Genomic DNA, 20,007 nt, shown 5'->3' with positions numbered 1-20,007 from the left:
TAAGTTTCCAATATTTAGACTGTGGTATTGAATGTTTTATTTAGCCCTTATTTTATCATATTAAGTTTACACTGGAAACGTTGCTGAAACGTTTTATTAAACCTTTGTTTTATTGTGAGTCTGCAATGCGTGGATGTCCTAGTAAATGTTGAACATAATATCCTTTAATTTATATAATATGAAGTATATTCTGGAAAAAAAAAATGAGACATTTGTTAGATAGTACAATGTACACCGAGTACATCATTAAAGAGAAGAACTTCTTTGATTTTTTTAAAACTCTAATTATACATCTTTTATAAATACTCCATTTTCTGAATAAAAAGATATTCTAAACATGTTTATAAATTCTTTAAAAAAAAATGAAGTTTTTGAAGACTATGGGCAGTATTTTTTTTAAGGAAGAAGAAAATTTACCTTTAGGGTCTTTATAAAAGATAGAAGGGATTATACATGTATGAGTTAAACAGCTTGATCTCTACTAATAGATCTATCATGCTTTTTTGCAGCTGATTGCTCCAACTAGAACCTCCCTTTTCTGAGACAAACTCTCTCCTTTCCAAAGATTTTGTTGGCCAGTTTAAAGTTAAGGATTCAAATTGAGCAACATATTTAAACTCAAAGAATATTCTAATTTTTAAAGAACTTTATCTTTCACATTGATTAAAAAAATTCCTTAATTGAATCTTTGATAGAAAAAATTAATATGTGAAAAAGTATTAGGAAATGACTCGGAAATATTTAAATCTTTTATTCATGGATATCTTTTTGTCACAAGGGGTAAAAAATACACAAACTAGAGTGTTCCAAGGAACACATATGTCCCTGCTATAGCATCATTAAAGATATGAATAATCTAAGAGTGATCAACTATTTATTTGCATATCAGTATATTTCATCTATTTGTCTGCAAAGAAAAATTAAGACTGTCAAAGAATAGTAAAGGTTAATGTATGTTTCGAAACTGTATGTAGAAACTTTCAAGTTTTGTATGGCAAAGAACATGTCGTGTTCGAAACGTTTTCCTGCATTGGGAAGGAAGAGGAAATAGGTCCATTTTGACCTACCACCGACTCGTAAGATGGTGCTGATTCATCGTTCTGTGGAGCAGAAGAATTGTCAAAAGTTTGGCCAGGGGCTCCCATTCCATAATGAAATGCTGTATTGCATTGGCCATCGTATTGATTTGGCTGTTGAGGATAGGTAACTCCTGCAGAAACATTTGCTGTAAAATAAAAAAAAAAAATAAAAATATAGATAGATGATTCGAATGAAATATGAAGATAACGAACAGTGTTCAAGCTCCATTTAGGCAATACAAATCGGGAGCAGAGCAACAAAACATTAGAGGTTGGATCAGGTGCCAAGGAGTGAGTATCCCCTGCCGACAGGTCACACCCACTCTTTGTCATGATCGGGAAACAGAAAAATCCGTAGACAATTTAGTGTGTAAATAATGGCCTAACAATTAGTATGAAAAACGTCAGTCAGCATTTTACTTAATGATAGGTTGTATTTGCTGACAAGGTCATTGTATCGACCATAAAACTTGCGAAATGATAACTTCAAAAGAGACTGTTGATATCCTTGTTTCATCAACTTCTTTGTCAATAGCTTGCCTCGTTTTAGAAATTGTTCATACGTAGAGCACGCTCTTTCGTAAAGAATCAACTTGGAAACATAAACCCCATATGGAGGTGATTAGGGTATTGCTACATAAGTAAGGGAAGTTGTCGATTGAAAAATTGAAGTCGTCATATTATCATCATATGAATACAAAAATAGGTCTGCTAACAAGGTAGCGCAATTGGTACCCATGGTAATTCCATCAGATTGTTGAAAGACCTGATCTCCAAAAACTACATGGATATTGGCAATCAGAAACTCAAGCATCTTTTTAATATCAACTTCAGAGTACTCGTATGTGCAATCAGAATGCTTTTAACAAAAAAAAAATAATTTTGTAAATGACCAATGAGAAGTTAAGTATATACGAGTTTATTTTAAATATTGTTGTCAGTTATTTTCTTCTCCTATCGTATATATATATATATATATATATATATTTATATATATATATATATACTAATGTATCATAATGGCAAAAATTTGCTTTGATTTTTTATCGAGATGACCTGTAGATAAAGCAAAACGTCGTCCGTCTGTCTGTCTGTAAACAATTTTTCAAAACGCTACTCCTCCTACAGTTTTGGTCTGCTTTCAATATAACTTGACACAAAAGTAGACCACACTAAGATACATAATTAAGTGCACTTTTTGATTTTGATGAACGGTGAGTGAAAAATTCTCGAATGGGACGTAAAACAACATACAATCAATACATCACTATCAATGGAAATTTATTGATTGACTATTATTGTTTAACGCCGAGTCGGCAATATTTCAGCCATATTGGCGATCAAATTAAGTGTATATGCCCATTGATGAAGTTTTAGGTTTCTCTGGCGGCCCCCAGTGAGCCTACTCTTTTTCGAAAACCAGAGAAACGATCTTTTACGTGCCAAGGGGGTTGTTATCCTTGACACGGGGCACCATTTAACGTCCCATCCGACGGACTCAAAATTTAAAAATATGTAAACAGTTAAAATATATATACAAAATTCTTAAGTTATATCATTTTAAATTTTGCAGTAAAAATCAGTTTCATGTAAAAATTCTAAAACTCTAAAATTGTATAAACATTTATATTTGTAAAAAAGTTCATGCATCGTTTGCACATTTTTAAAAAGTCTACTTCGAGTAGGAGAAAAATCGGTACATTCCAAAAGAATATGACTGATAGTTAACGGACATTCGCATGATATACATTCTGGTTGCAATTCTCGAGTAAGTAAATATTCATGTGTTATATTTGAATGACCAATACGTATTCTGGAAATAATCACTTCGTCTTGACGTTTCAAGCCGAAATCAGATGATTTGTTGACTTTGTTTTCTATAGCATAAAGCTTACTCGTATCACAAAATTCCCAATAAATTTGCCAGAGTGAATTTACATAAAGTTTAACAAAATATTTCATATCAGTGTATGGTAATTTGAAAAAAGTATGGTAATTTGAAAAAAGTAACGTTATACTGAAGTGCTATTTTTGCAGCACCATCAGCTTTGGTGTTTCCAGGGATGCTAATGTGACTTGGAATCCAACAAAAGTCCACTACTTTACCTTGATGAGTAAAATAATAATATTGAATTAATATATCTAAAATGTATGGTTGTTCGATGTTCATATTTTTTATCGATTGGAAATTGAAGGAACAGTTCAAATTCGAATACAATATCTGTAAAATTTCTGCAGAGATATGAATTTTACAGAGAAATTTTAATTGGCACGTCAAAGATTCTCATTAAGCAGGTATACTTTCACTTACAAACCGCATCAAGTACTCCATCCTTAATGAATGAATGCATACCATCCACCATCATTTCATTTACTGACATATCAGTATATCTGTAGGTCAAAGGGCATTATCCGCTTGTAGAAGATCATAGGGACTTTTCAGGAGCAATGGGACACCTCAATTAATGGACTTTTGACTACTGTTCGTTATCTTCAAACATTTTTCATTTTGGGCAACCCCCCCCCCCCCTTCCAAGAATCAACTTTATTTATACGCCAACACACGAAGTTTTTAGCGGAGGGGGTGTATTAAGGAATCAACTGGTCCGTCTGTCTATCCGTGCAACATCTCTGTAACAGAAAATCAGTGGAATCTCATACTTGGCACAAAGATTGTTCATGACTAGATTGAGTATCTTGATCTTGAACCTAGGTCATTCCGGCAAGTTCAAGGTCACTGGCAGAAAAAGTATACAATGCTCGTCCGGGCTTTAACTTTGTAATGGAGAATCATTGGAAGATCTTACTTGGTACAGTAATTTTTCATGACATAGTGTCTTGACCTTTACCCAAGGTCATTCTGGCAAGTCCAAGGTCACTGGTATAAAAAGTGTAAAATTCATAACAGGTCTAAAATTTTCTAATAGAAAAGCGTTGGATGTCTATATTTCATTTAAAGATTACTTAAGACGAGATGATGTGTCATTTTTTTTAATCCAAGATACAGGTTCGAATCTTGGTTTAATCTGGTACTCTTAGATAGAATTTTGGAATGCATCTTTTGGCAATATATTAAAAAAAAATTGAAAACTCCTACAAAACTCCTACAATCTTTTGAAAATAAAGTTTTTCACCTATTTCAATATTTCTCATCGTTCAATTCCTTCTGATTATGATTTCATACGGCATGGTGCACAGTTGAATAAACAACGGCAAAGTGTGTTTGTAAATAAACTATGATTGGCTCGAATGAGGTACTCTATATTCTAAAATATAGATTTCCAAAGTTGGTTTCGATATGTATTTTATCGGACACTTGATGATCAGGGATGTATGGCAGATTTTGAGAACGCTTCACAAGACTCTTGCATTGCAGAGTTAATTTTCTGTACACAGAAGGATTATGACCGTAAATGATTTTTTATGTTGATATTTACTTAGAATCCTTCTTGTTATTTTTCAGTTAGAACACACCCGATTGCTTTTAATGAATGACAAAGCTTTTGGTTTTTCTTATGTGAAAATTGCACATGTTAATACATGTAGATACTTTGACTCTATAAACACATATTTGTAGTTTAGCTAGTAATTATGTACCGGGTAACTGAAATGTGATCTAACATTATCTTTAAAGCAACTAATAAGTATTGTTACTTACATGTAACAATCGTTTGCTGCGTTGATGGATTAGTGAGTACTATACCAGAAGTGTTCTGTCTTCTTCGGCAACAGAGGCAGCAGATCACAATACTCACAAGAGTACAAAAGGCCGCAATTCCAAAGACAATTCCTACATACAGTCCAACACTTGAACTAGAAGTAGAGCTGTAGTTAACAAAAAGAGAATAGGTTTAGACTTGCACTTGGCTGTATTATGCTTAATCTTCAATCATACGCAAAGCATGAACAACTGTATTTAAGAAATGAATGTAATATTTTTTTCTTTGACCGAAGTATCAAAGAAAAAATTTGGACGGAAAACGTTTTCATCAATGCGCGTAGAAAAAATTTGGACGGAAAACGTCATCAATGCGCGTAGCGCATTGATGAAAACGTTTTCCGTCCAAATTTTTTCTTTGATACTTCGGTCAAAGAAAAAAATATAACATTCATTTCTTATCATTTAATTATGATTTTAAAAAAAATATAATGAAAGTGTCTTTCACTTTAATATTTAATTTACGCATCAAAGACTGTGCGTAGGTATACATCACGACAACGTTGCTAAATTTCAAAATGGCTGAATGTACAAATCTACGAGCATTGAAGAAATTTTCCATCCAAGTCTTCTTTGATGCATCGATCAAATAAAAAATTATAAGATTTATTTCTTATAATCTAATATTTATCTTTCAAGGTGAGATTTAACCTGAGAACGAGTGACTGTCCAACATATATACTTTAGTTAGAGTACCTAAATTTTCAGACTCAGAGTAACAGGGAGAAACGACGTTCTCAAATATTGTCGTGCCATTACCAGCTCTTTCTGACAATTATAACAGTTTTAACATAAACACTTACCTGTTATGTTATTAATTTTTGCTCTATCCCAATGGGTATATTATCCCTGGTAAGCTGATATCTTTAGGTTCGTAAAAGTAAAGGGAAGCTACTCAAATATAACCTTAACAACTTTCTCTACAGTACATGTAGGTCACAGGAATTTTGGATTTCATTTGCGCATCTCTTCATCTGAATTTCAAACCGAACATATAAATGTATACGTATCACAACCTGTCCAAGCATATCACAACATGCTGTAAAATCTGAAAGAGTCGGTTGCCGACTGTTTAGCATTGAAAGAATTCCGTCCCCGCTCAGTCAGTCATTGTCGTTTTTCTTCTGCTTCTGCCAAGTATTGCCCACAATCAACAAGCTGATTATTATGCCAAATGTGGTGCGCATGATATGATCAAAATTAAAACTTTAAAAGGTTAAAAGATTAAAATTATATTTCTTATTTATGGCTGGAAGGCGATCACCTGAGACCTGAAGGTCTCAGGTGTATTCGCCGAGACTATTCCTGATGGTAGTTTATTCCACTCTTGGATGGTACGAGGAAAATAGGAATACTTTTGATAATCACTCTTACAAGATGGTATTTGGTAGGCTTTATGATGAGTATGTCGTGATCGACGTAATGATGGAATGAGTCGATGGCACTTGGTGATGGCAACTTCGTCATGAACAATTTTATAAAATATAGGACGAGTCTGGATATTCGCCTACGTTCTTCAAGTGACTGCCATTGTAAGTGTTGAATCATGCTGTCTACACTTGATCTGTTGCCATGCCTGTTGCTTACGTATCTTGCAGCACGTCGTTGTACCATTTCTAGGTTATGGATGTCTTTTTGGGTGTAGGGATCCCAGACAGGTGCTGCGTACTCCAACAGGGGCCTGACTAACGATTTGTATGCACTCTCCTTTATTGAAGTTGAGCTGATGTTCAAGTTACGACGGAGGAATCCCAAGGTCTTATTTCCTTTACCACAGATGTTATTTATGTGGTCACTCCATTTCAGGTCGGATGTTATTAGACAGCCAAGGTATTCCGCCCTCTTTACGTGCTCGAGAGTATGGTCATGTAGCCTATATTGATGATGTATCGGGTTGGACTTCCTGCTGACCGATAGTACATTACACTTGTCTGGGTGGAATTCCATTTTCCACCTCCTTTCCCACATGCCCAATTTATCTAGGTCGGCCTGGAGTGTCTGGGTATCCAATTCTGATGTGACAGTAAGATAAGCAATAGTGTCATCAGCAAATAGTCTTACTGTGGCATTGAGGCCTTCTGGCATGTCATTTATGTAGAAAAGGAATAAACATGGCCCAAGGACTGATCCTTGGGGTACGCCAGACTCGACACTAACATAGCTGGACATCTCTCCACCAACAACTACGGCTTGTGTTCTGTTAGAGAGGAAGCTAGAAATCCAGTTGTTCACGTTGCCCTGGATCCCATAGTGTCGGAGTTTATGGATGAGGAGGCTATGGCTAACTTTATCAAAAGCCTTAGAAAAATCCATAATCAATACATCTGTCTGCTTTCCGGCAGCCATGTGGGTGGTTATGTCATCTATAAACTCAATGAGTTGGGTTTCACAGGATCTTTTGCTACGGAAACCATGCTGGAGTGGGTACAGTATGTTGTTAAGGTCAGCATGCTGCATGATATGGCTGGTGACAATGTGTTTCATAAGCTTGCAGCAGATACATGTAAGGGAAATGGGTCGATAGTTCTCGGCCTTGTATCTGTCACCCTTCTTGAAAATCGGACTGACATGTGCTTTACGCCACTCAGATGGAACCTCTCCACTTTGTAAAGATTTCCTGAAGATGATGGTGAGGATGGGGGATACACTGTCAGCCAACTCCTTCAGCACTCTTGGTTTAATCCCATCTGGACCCGCTGCTTTATATGGATTCGTTTCCTAAGAATTAACAGATTAACGGCATTTCTCCTCTTGGGTAGCATAAAACATCTCTTCACAGTTCTATTGTTCGTATCAGTTATCTCAAAGGCAAACATATAACATACATATGATGATTTCTTTTCCGCAACTGCATTGTTGACATTGCAGACGATTTTATTTGTTTAGCAAAGGGGGATAATTCGAAAAGAAACGAAAGTAGGAAATAAATCAGGAACGTAACGGACAAGTTTTGAAATTCAGGAAAATAGAGTAAAAGTATTTCATTTTTCTTTCACAAAGTAATCTGGAAGCGGGAAATATACATGTAAAGTCAGCCAAAGTAGTTCCGGCTGCTAAGTGCAAGTGAACTCCAGATTTTATTGATGCAGTTATCAAAAGAATTTTTTATCCAATCAGAATCAATTATTTTATAGAAATTAAATGATATAGAAAATCAACATTGTACTTGCAAGTTGAAACAGTGCTCTCCAAAATCTTTCTTTTTGTTACATAAATTTAGATTTTATATTTTTATTTTCTGTTATTTTATATTTTGTTTTGATTTGCCTTTTAAATGGGGAGGGGGGAATTGATTTTTTTTTCTTTCATTTTGAAACTATTTTGTAATAAGTTTTTTTTTTTTTTTTAATATAATTTTCTTTGATATTTTGTAATTCGATTTTTTATTATCATGTGCTTAATTTTTCCAATATTTGGTATAGTTCAGTTGGGCATCTGTTCAATTGCAACCAAAGATAAGTCTTAGATTTCATACCCCTTACCTGCTGTAGTAACTGTAATAATAGTTGGTGTACGAGTAGTAGTAGTAGCGATAGTAGGAATATCTTACTGCTGCATCACATTCTGCAAAGAGACCCATAAAGTTCATTAAAAAAAAAAACAAATATCATGTTAACTGCTTAAGAATGAAAGTACATGTACCTATAAACATTCACATGAATAATATTCGTAAAAAATATTTTATAAGCAAGCTTTTGGTACTTAGTTTATGAATGAAATAATTTTTTCTCCTCATAAAGTATATTATATGATAAAAAAGACATCATGAAATGAGAAAAGGAGGAAAATTTTAAAACGGATGAAAAGGAAGTTAAAATCTTCCGCAAATCTGTCTAGTTTTAAGATCATGAATACCTTAAGTTTACCTTTTATATAAATAAGGAAAAGCGCAAATAAAAATAAAAAAACTGTCTACAGATTTTTATTTTGTGACTTCCTTATGATTTTAATATTTAATTCATTGTGGTTCGGATGTATTTTAAGACTTTTACAACATAAGTTAACATAAAATTATTTAAAACCAGGGAAATACTCCTCCCTAGACCCGTCGATCATAAACATTTCCAGTTTACACGCACACGCACGGTTTTTTGAGAGTTAAATTTTGTCAAGACCTTTGTCCGGTTTAAAATTGCGGTATATTTTTTTAACTAAGAAATACGCTTTTTCTTAACAATTTCAACGATTATTGATGACAAAAATCGGAATATATTCTTAAGGTTTTTTTCATACAATAAAGGAACATCACAGGTTGCCAAATTCGTAAAGAACAAGTGCTTACGTATTTTGATTTATTTATATTTGTTTAAAATGTTGATTAATTATTGTGAATATTGTTTACTTAACAATATGAAGTTCTTATAATGGTGTCATACCCCAAAACATATATTGACACCCAATTAAATACAAAGAATTAGTGCCGATCTGAAATTAACAGCTTTATTACCGACTTATAAGAGTGTCAGTGGCTTATTCCCCCAAAGAGTACGAAATATTTAGTACATGTAGATACGACTTTAAAGCTCTCTCATTGATTAACATACTTTCAAAAAACATTCTCTTTGTATTTTTTTAAAATTTCATAGTCTTTATCTTTTTATTTAACATGCTTTTTGTAAAACAGCACATGTTTAATAACATCACTATTTTTTCATCAGTTAAGTAAGTCTCGTTTTTTTAATGCATGACATGCTTACGATAGCTGTTTTAAAATTGAAAATATGTACATACATGGCCATGAAATAGCAAAAACATAACATTATTAGTAAATACATGTACTTAACCATTTTAATGACTAAAAGTCTTTAATATAATAACATACCTTTTAAAAATGCAATGGAAAGCCAACAAATCACCAAACGTACTGAAGTGTTAAGAGCCATGTTCTGTGTTAAAAGGAGGAAGTATAGCTTTAAAGAAGCACAAATTTAATGTGAAACTTGAAGCGGGAAGTACATGTATGTCAACAGTGTGTTTGGTTTAGTTAAAGTGTGTCTTCTACCAGTTAAACTTATATGAACTTATATGTTTTCTACAATTTCCCTCTTTCCACTTTTTATTTCAAACATTAATATTTTTACTTTAAAATAGAAATAATTACATACCTGAATCTAGCCAATATGATTGCGCCTATCTTATTAAATCAGTTCGCTTCCCTACTTTGTCTCACAAACATCTGATACAGGATTTGGTACTGGAATGAGAGCCCCCCCCCCCAATATTTACATCATTTGTTTGTTATACTGGTATGAAGCAGCGAAGAGAACTAAATAGATAAATGAAGGCGTAATTCGACTTGAAACAATGAAACAATCAATGAGTTATCTAAAGCCTAATGATTATAAATATAGATTTTTTATAAAAACAATTTTTATAAATACTAACTGTATTCAGACATTACATGAAATTGTGATGTCACCGCAAAACATTCAAGACGAAATCTTCGGCGAGATATTGCTCTTTGAGAATTTCAAGATCCTAGTTCAACCTCGCTTTCGAAACAAGACACTTAGGTGAAATGAGTCATGAACAATCTACGTCATTTTCCAAACTTTCTTAAGACCCATCGCCTTGAAATTGCTTTTAATCAGTAATTTCAAGTGAACACATTCAACAATTTATATTTATTTCTTTCCAATACTTTGGAAACTCCCTAAAACGGGGTTTTGCTTTAATGTCATTTTTAATTTAAAAAAAAGTATCTATAAAACAGCTATTTACAATAATTTTTGCCCCCCACTTTCACTGAAAGTGAAGGATATTACTTTAGCTATGTCCGTCTGTCATTATGTCTGTGTAACAATTTCGATTCCGGACTATATCTCAAAAACCCTTTTAGCTTTTGAAAGGAAATTTTTTATAACTCTTACGGCCTAACGAAGACCCCTATTGGCTTCGAGGTCAAGGTCAGAAATTCATACATATTCTCTCTGTGCCGGGCGATATCTCTAAAAGTCTTTGTGCTTTTGCAATAAAATTCCCAATGGCTAATGAAGACCCCTTTTGACTTTGGGGTCAAAGGTCAAGGTCAGATGTTCATAATTTCTGTATGTTATACTTTCGTTTTGGACAACATCTTAAAAAGCCTATGGCCTTCAAAGTCCAAAAGGTCAAAGTAAGATATTTATAAAATTCATACATGAGATAAGAAGTTTTCCAGATGATAACTTTTTTGTTCTTCTCAATGAAATATATTCACATTCCACGTGTATTTTGCTTATAAAGTGTGTGGAATGCTTCGGCATTCAAAGCCCCATCACACGGATTGGTTAGGGTGGGGGGTTATTTGAGCGCAGTGGAAGTTCAGCGTCATAAACGAAAATAAAATTTCACGCTCACATTCAATAGTTCAACGAAAGTAGATGTTGCAATGACTTTTCCATCTATGGTATTTATAATAGGTCTTATAATTTTTATTAGGTCTTCCACCCCCTTTCTTTAAAGCGGGATACATTTATTAGAATGTTTTAAATGTTATCTTTAAATACACGAATTATGTGTCTATTAATTTTATTTTTTTTTAATGTTAGTCAGTTCTTTTAATTATTTCAAAGTTTAAACGCTTTATAGAGTAAGTTAATTATATTTAACTCTATATAAATTTTGAAATTTTGTTAATTTAATATGAATGTAATATGATTAAATGGAATAAATATCCATCCTGCTCAATTTGAATTAAACAAAGGATATAAACACACCCGATAAATGGTATATATTTAACTTTGAAAATACTCAGTAATAACAGAGCCTGGAAGAGTTTACAATGATTTAAAATGGGTGGTAATATGAGAACATCAGTAAGAAAATAATTAAATGCAGTGTCCTAAAACAGGATGTTTTTGTGTGTACATTTAGTTTGTGTTACTTTATGCTTAGTTTTGTGCATATATTTTATTATATCATTTAGAATTCTAATCTTATATTAGGTAGGGGGAAACTCTGACTAACTGTAAGCCTATCAGAAATAGTGAAAACAAATTAAGAAATCAAAAATTTGATTCTTATTTTTTTTTCGTACCGAGTGCACGTGCAAAAAAACATGTTTGCCTAGTTAAGGTCTGACGAATCGTTCCTCAAATATCTATCTTGTATCTCTCGTAATATATAAACATTTATTTATATTTGTCATTCTCTTGTGAATTCTAAACTGTTTTCAATATGTCTTGAAAAAAGAAGTACATCAAAAATTGTGTTCTTGGCAATACAAACGATTTCTAACAGGATTTTATAGGAAACACCATTAAGACCACGGAACATTAACTGGCAAAATTGGAACTATGCAACTTACCTCATTTCCATCTGTTACAATCAAAACATCTAATGATAGACAATGGAATGGGCTGGTACAATTCGACACGAACGCCTGAGAAAACATTGGATTGAAATTCTAGTTTGAAATTCATTTTCAATCCACCTCAGCTTCGCTAGAAGGCACGGAGTCACTGATTGACCCAGAAGACAAATAATATTAAATTGCAATCTCGGAATAGTTTGAAATTTATATAAATCAGAATTTCTGTCCAGTGTTTTAAAAAAATATATAAAGGGACTAATATTTGATTTCTGTTATGTACATGTATGTGCATGCTTGTGTTGCGGGGAGGGGGGGGGGGAGGGGCTGAACGATCTTGGAAATTAAAAAGAAATTTTTTTTAGCTCGGACAACCTCTCCCTGTTTTTGATTGTCAAACATTTTTCAATGAACAAAATAAAGTACTCTTGTCATCCTAGAAATAAATATTTTTTCATGTGAAGGCATGATTTGACAATTTTTGCCCAACCCCCCTCTAGAATCAAATGGGCGTCCCCTGAAAAAATGATCTCTGTCTTCTATGACTTTTACGTGTCCTTAAAATTATAGGTTAAAAAAAATATAAATATGAATTTCAAAAACATGTATTTGGGAACTGAAATTATTTGTCTTTTGGATCATACATTCACACTTAGCTATTAAAAACAGCTCAGGTGGATTGAAAATGAATTTCAAACTAAAATTTCAATCCATTATTTTCACGGACGTCCGTGTCAAATTGTACCCGCCCATTTCATTGTCTATCATTAAATTTTTTGACTGTAACAGATGGAAATGACGAAAGCTGCATATTTCCAATTTTGGCAGTTAATGTTCGGCGGTCTTATCTGATGTCTTGAATATATATGCCTGGCCCCAAGACCATAAACTGAGAACAGACTCAAGTCAAAAATTAAAATCAATGTAACTTCTGAAATAATTCTGATAATCAAACAAAATTTCCATCATTTGTGAATTTTTTTTTATTTCAATATTGCACATACATGCAATATTTGAAGTTAATACGTGAAATAAAACTCAAGATACCAAGAATAAAAATTTTGACTCAATTTTCTCTGAGGAATCTTGTTAAAGTAGCAGTACTTCAATGATAAACTTTTGAGACAATTATACATTACTGAGGAAAGTGTCGTCTGACCTTAAAAGTGTACCAGCACTTTGAAAAAAAATTAAACAAAGATATGTGAATTTTTTTAACTTAATTACCATTGTTCAATACTTTTATTTGAATTCTTATTTTAGCTTACATTTAAAATTTGTTGAACTTGCCCTGTGACTTTGATTTAAGTTCTTGTCCATCAGAATTCTAATGAAAGCTATTGAACTATAAGCCATAAAAGTCATGAAATCTAAGCATTTGGAAAGCAAACATTTCATAAATCTTGAAATGAGGAAGGAACTTCAAAGATACATGTAACTATAAAAAAAAAACGGTAAATTATTTCCGAAATCGAAGTTTGAACGATGTTTTTTTATCATTTTTCCTGTCGGTCTCTTTGTCCGAAAAATATATCTCACAATATTATAAACAGATCACGAGGAAATTTTAGAAAAGGTGTGTGTACAATAATAGATTTTGAGGCGGATCCTCAAGATTGTGCTTGTCATTTTGTCAAAAATGCTGTGTCGCACTTCCTACATAAATTAATCGTGTTAAGCATATTTTAAGAGAAGTTTTAATATTTCACTTGAAGAGAGAGAGAGAATGCGCTAGAGAGAAAGAGAGGATGTGAGATTTAAACAATGTCATCAGTCTGAGATACATGTGTATGTGAACCAGCTCAGCAGTAAGCATATACAATTCTAACAAAGAGTTTTCTCTATCTGCTAGAGAGCCGTCACGGTAGCTCAGTCGGTAGAGCGCTTGGTCCGTGATCGATTGGTCGTGTGTTTGAATCACGGCCGCGACTGACCTGAGTCGATAAAAAATTAGGTGGCAACTGTTCCTTCGCCAAGCGCTCGGCACTTTGGAGTGAAAGTTGCGGGTCCTTCGGATGATAGATAGATAGATAGATGATATATATATATATATATATATATATATATATATATATATATATATATATAATCCGGACTTCTTGGTTAGGGAACCCAGTTAAGCATTTATATATCGGTCTGGGACCCCGATGGATTAAGCAGACTTTTTCCGGTCTCCCTAATATTTTAACTGATCATTAAGGCAGTGTACTTTGTGGTAAGATGACTGATGTCCTGAAATAAGACTCTTTCGTAATTATTTTTTTCAATGCAATTATAATTTCTGCATTTTTTATTCGCATAGCGAGAAATAATTAAATTATTTATGACCCGGCATATATTTTCATGGGAATATATATATCTCTTAAGTCGCCCAGAGAAAATGTGTAATATTAATCAAAATCCGCTATATATGAATAGTTTTAATTAATATCCCATTTAGTTTAATCATTTCCTATATTTTCTTACCCTTCATTCATTCGTGAGTTCAGTATTTAAAATTTCGAAAATTCATGGTCTACAAATGACTCATGTTTGTCTGGCAATAAGTTGCCTGGTTTCCGGTCGACCTGGAGAACCAGAAAAGAAGACGATGGCAGACGCCTCGAAGTGCTTTGGATCCTTTTTCGTAAGTATAAATCTGTTACTTACTATCATTTGCAGCTGTTTTTTTTAATGTTTTATACGTCTTTTGTATATTATTTTCCCCTTTTTATACGACGCGCTTGCATAGCGTCAATATTGACTAACAGCGAACGTCGAGGAAATTCTGAATACACATTTTTAATTTCTTTTCATTCATAATGATACATCTTTTTAAAAATCATCAAATATTTATTTTAATTAATTATTAAGTTTGTGGATGCTCATGGTTTGACGTTCGAAACATGGATATGATTGACGCATTATTTAAAGAAGCTGATAGAAAGCGCGGGGGGGGGGGTTTCCTTGTGTACGAGAATCTGAGATTTGTGTTTTGAGATACAATAACAAACGATTCTACAAAAATTAATGCAACACAAACCACTTCCTTCCTTTTATGACACTCTTTAGTTTTTGAACAATGAGTAAAATTTGGTTTAAGATTTGAACAAGACTTACAATGTCATATATTGTCAAAGACTACTTCTACAATTACATGTTCAAGAATTTAAGGTATTGCAGAGGTTTTTACTCTATTCTGCAGTTTTCTATGATGTAAACAGTTTCTGTCTATAATTTTAGATATTATAAGTAAAGATATGTTATTTTGTAGTATCAATAATTTGGCTATTAATTCATGTAATTTTCTAAGGTACTACATTTGATAATTTTTAGGTATAAATATTATTTTTTAATATTATGTCATGATCTGTTTTATCAGCATATATCATAATTATATTAATAACAACTCAAATATGAACCTGAGTCTTCAAGGTCTTTAAGTGTATAATTCCTTTTCACTGCCTAAAAAGCATTAAAATAAAATTTGTTATGTTCCCCAGAAACATAATTTTAGGAGGTAAATCTATTATTCGTATTTTAAATTTAAAATCCTGGATGAATATGAAATTTCTATTACCGTAAAAAACTGTTCTTAAAACAGTTTCTATATACCCCTTCCCCCTCATGTGTGCCAAAATTTAGTAAAGGTGAAATAATCATTTTTTTTTTGGTTAGATATTGCTTTTATTATACATAAAATATACATAACACAACTCACAAAACTGATTTAAAAAGGACCCAAATCCTGGGAGCTTAAAGGGGCTTTTGTCCTTTACCCACTGGGGCCACAAGGTGGCCCTCACTGGCTCAGACCCCATTATTAGCCTGTTGAACCCCCCTTTAAAAAATCCTGGGTCTACCAAAGATAATTTTGAAGTCTTTATATGAAATGATAAAATGTATTTATTAGCAAAAAAAAAAGGATATAAAACGGGGGTAGTGTACCACAACTACCCAATTTAAAAAAAAAAATCAATAAAATTCTAAATAGAAGATTTAAATGTCAAAAAAGCTTCAAGATAAGTATACATACATATTTTTGTTGTGTGATACATGTACTTACATGTATGATAACTCTGCTAATTGGTGTATTAATAAAATTGGGTTTACTTGTACTTTTTCTTACTTATATGCCTCTTTGGGGCACACTGTACCAATTAGTGTGTTATGAAGTACTTTTATTAGTATTTTTAATTACTACTTACTTATCACAGGCACTTGTTTCAGTAATGAATTTTTTAACCCATAGTATAGTAATAATGCAATATTATTATACTATGGGTTAATTTTTTTTTATCGAATCAAGTGCCTGTGTTACTTATAACTTTTGGGGGGGGGGGGGCATATGCCACCCACAAGATTTTTCCAGGACTCAATCCTGTGCAATCCTTAAATTAAAATCATTAATAAATGAATATACATTTTGGTGGGTTCTGGTGCATCCTTGAAGTCATTTTTCACATATAAAATAAAGAAAGTCTTGCAGTGTTACTTTAAACAAATGAATTATGATCTACTCTGTTTCAAAAATGATATTTTTGAGTGTTTCTTCAGGGGAGGGGGGGGGGGGGCTTGTGTCCAACATTCCCCACCATTACCACTTCTCTGTTCCTACGGCCCTCTATTCTACTGTACTGCTACCCTAAGAGGGGATAATAGTCTGCTCTTGGGATAGTCAGGTTGAACTGAATTTCAGCAACACAAAGTAAAACAAAGATAAATATTTGATGTGAAATTTTATTTACAAGGAATAAATGAGAATAAATGAGAAACATGTACTTCCAGTTGTACTCAAAATAATGGGAAAAATGTGATTTATATGATTAATGAAAATTTGAAGGAGCTTAAAATTTTATTAAAAATTACTTAGAAGATATGGATTTTAGAGAAATCCGTTGAATTTAGATCGGGTTCGAAATTCTTAATGTTCTCAATATGGCGCCTAAGTAAATGCAAAGATTTGGAGAGAACCAAAAAAAAAAGGTAAGTTATTAGGAATTCATTGCTCTCATAATTTGTACCGAAGTCAATATGGAGTGGTCAGAAACGGGAAGGTGGGCTAAGTTGCCAAGAACATTGGACGTAAGAACTCACACAGCAGGGGTGTGCAATTACAAAAATTAGTTACTAGCCCGTCGGGCTAGTGGCAGTAACAAAGTTACTAGCCCGAGGTTGCCAGTCACTAGCCCATTAACTACCGAAAACAATAAATGTATAAGTATAACAAAAAGGTTAAAAAAAACATTTAAGTTGAAATAAATAAAACAAATAATGGTTTGCGCTTTTTTCTCCCTATTTTTATCGACTATGATAATCAGGGACCTATATACTAGGTCCCTGCTATAATTATTATGTCATTGAAACGACTGGCGATAGCAACACACAAAACATATAGGTTAAAACGAATTAAAGATTATGATTTTACAACAAGGTTAATTCGTACATCAATTCAATTGCCGTAAATATATGTATACTTTCGTTTTAGATTTACCAGTGTTTACTAGCCCGACGGGCTAACGCAGTATAGATTTATGATAGCCCGATCTCTAAAGTTGGTAGCCCCGGGCGTTGGGCAATGGTAATTGCACACCCCTGCACACAAGACAATCGAAACAAACAAGTATGGTTAGAATAATGTCCGTCGAACTCGGTAACATGTATACATGTAACAGGAATGATGCTAAAAAAAATTTAAAAGGCATGCTCCATAAACTGATTAACTGAATGTAAAATAAATCAATTAATACCTTGCAAATAAGAAAAACTCGAATTCATTTAGAAAAAAGTGTTAAATATGATATTTTCTCTAATCTGCTAACAGGGACCTATATACTAACAATATATAGGTCCATGCTGCTAATTACAATCAAATTTTGCTATTTTTTCCAAATAGAAAAGCCCAGGCTCTTGATTTAAAGACCTAGAAAAACCCCTGTATGTTAACAGTACATGTATCACCGTTGGGTGAGCGCAGATGGTGGAATATTGGATACATATTCAGTTTTAACTTTAACCCCTTTGAAATATGTTTTGAGATGTGTAAAAATGCTGTGTTCTGATTGGGCAGAAAAATATTTACGTGTATATGATGTATACTTATGGCAACTTTTAGTTATCGTTCTTGACTTCCATTTTTGGAAATCGTCCAGACCTGATAATGTGCCAAATAAATAATAAATATGTCGTCAGTAGTCAAGTAAAGAGGTGATATTTCTTTTTTATTAGCTAAATTATATAACAATGTCATTAATTTGAAATCAATTTCACAGGTATCATTTGCAATGAAGCGTAACTAACTAATCCCATCGTCTTTCTGCACGAGATAATCATGCCACATTGTGTACACAAACTGTAATTAGTATTTTTACGTGGAATCCAATTTCAGTGTGTTAAAAACTGCAGGTTTTAACTTTTTCTGTAATGATAACCTACTACATTAGAAAATGTTCGGTAATACATTACAGCCATAAAAAGTGCTTACCACATGTTTATAGCTTTGTATTGGTTGGCAGGTGTATGTTCATGACCATCGGAAAGAATTTTTATTTTTCTCACTCTTGAAATTTTTTGGATTTTTCTTTGAGGCATGGTGATGAAAGTAATGGTAAAACAACCAGTTTTGGAAAAGAAATTAGCAGTATTATAACAGCTGGCTTTGCATATAAAATTTAGAATTAGGGATCCCAAGGGGGGGGGGGGGAAGTAGGATAGTTATTCAATTCGTTTCGCCAAGCTGTCGGGGAACCACACCTGGATGCCTTAGGGCTCTCGATTGTCTATAATTAGGGCCATTCAAGGGCCCCATTCCTAATTCAAAAGAGGTACCTTTCTTCCCAATTGAATGTGTTAATTTTCCCAATAGTCATTTATCCCCAAAATTAATGAAAATATGGTTGGATCTGTAATAACTAAACTTGCTATTCATATTCCTCTGTATTACAAAACAAAAATTTAGTTCATAACAAAGACCAGAAACCCAGTACAGTGGACTCCGGATATAACGAGATGCACGGGACTTATTCAGGACCCTACTTTCGTTTTGTGTGCATGACTTGCATTTCGAATTTATACTTTTCTCGTTGTTGCCAGCTTACAACGACAGATTATGGTCCAATATTCATTATAACATGTGAAATTAATTAACACACACAATAATATTGAAATTGTCTAATTAAAAATTATTTATTTAAAAAAAAAAATGTTAAAGTACAAACCAGCAGAGCTACAGTCTCATCAGAGACTTCTGGTTTTGACACAAGTCATCAACATATTGACTTCATTTTCATACCATGATGTCATAAACATGCAGCAAAATGTGCAGATTTAAAGAGGCTGGGGGGTTGTGGCCATTTTTAGACTATATTGATCTCCATTAGAAGAAGAGCTCCATATGAAGATATAGAAAATGATCAAATTTTAAACTAAAATTTTTGAAATTTTTCTTTGCCAAATGATAGTTCACAGCTTAAGATACCATATCTAAAAAAATTAAGTTAAATCTGGTGGTTAATTTGTGGTTAATTTTCAGGGTTCGAAATTCACTATATACAACTCGCAAAACGCGAGTTAGAATTCCCCAATTGCGAGTTAAAAATTAAGTAACTCGCAAAAACTTGCGAGTTGATTTTTTTTGCATTGAAATTGTAGCAAAATTATATAATATGACAGAACACAATGCCTTTGATTTAAATCAGTAATTTAAATAAAAGTCACACTGTAGTTGTGTTTTGTGTATTGTACAGTAGTTACTTTTTCCTTAAGTTACATGTATTTAATTTATATGAATTTAACTTTATATGAAAATTGCGAGTAGTCTTATAAAATTGCGAGTTCACTTTCTTGGTACTCGCAATTATTTGCGAGTTGTAGTTTTAAGGAGTTTCTAACCCTGAATTTGTTGACCCCCAGCCTCCTTAAATGTAATATGTATGCCAAAT

General features: G+C 33.0%; 1 protein-coding gene across 1 annotated transcript; it reads right to left on the bottom strand.

Moving 5' to 3' along the window:
• Positions 1-736: 736 nt before the first annotated feature.
• Positions 737-9,680, bottom strand: LOC133206409 (uncharacterized). Its single transcript, XM_061342379.1, has 4 exons — positions 9,620-9,680; positions 8,280-8,361; positions 4,738-4,904; positions 737-1,225 (listed from the first exon to the last, which is right to left on the bottom strand). Exons 1-4 carry the CDS (start codon positions 9,678-9,680, stop codon positions 981-983), a joined length of 555 nt encoding a protein of 184 aa, XP_061198363.1. The 3' UTR covers positions 737-980.
• Between the last annotated feature and the right edge of the window lie 10,327 nt (positions 9,681-20,007).

This window comes from Saccostrea echinata, unplaced genomic scaffold (assembly GCF_033153115.1).
Source record: "Saccostrea echinata isolate AGI-Se365-2 ecotype Australia unplaced genomic scaffold, CSIRO_AGI_Sech_v1 ptg000054l, whole genome shotgun sequence".
Classification (NCBI taxonomy): domain Eukaryota; kingdom Metazoa; phylum Mollusca; class Bivalvia; order Ostreida; family Ostreidae; genus Saccostrea; species Saccostrea echinata.
Note: the sequence above shows the minus strand (reverse complement) of the source record. Positions and strands in the feature narration are given on the sequence as shown.

Excerpts from the sequence above, each read along its gene's own strand:
- LOC133206409 (XM_061342379.1), bottom strand. The coding sequence starts at position 9,680 with ATGGCTCTTAACACTTCAGTACGTTTGGTGATTTGTTGGCTTTCCATT. Across the intron at positions 4,905-8,279 it reads TATTACAGTTACTACAGCAG|CTCTACTTCTAGTTCAAGTG; the intron begins GTAAGGGGTATG and ends TGTTAACTACAG. Across the intron at positions 1,226-4,737 it reads GCAGCAAACGATTGTTACAT|CAAATGTTTCTGCAGGAGTT; the intron begins GTAAGTAACAAT and ends TTTATTTTACAG.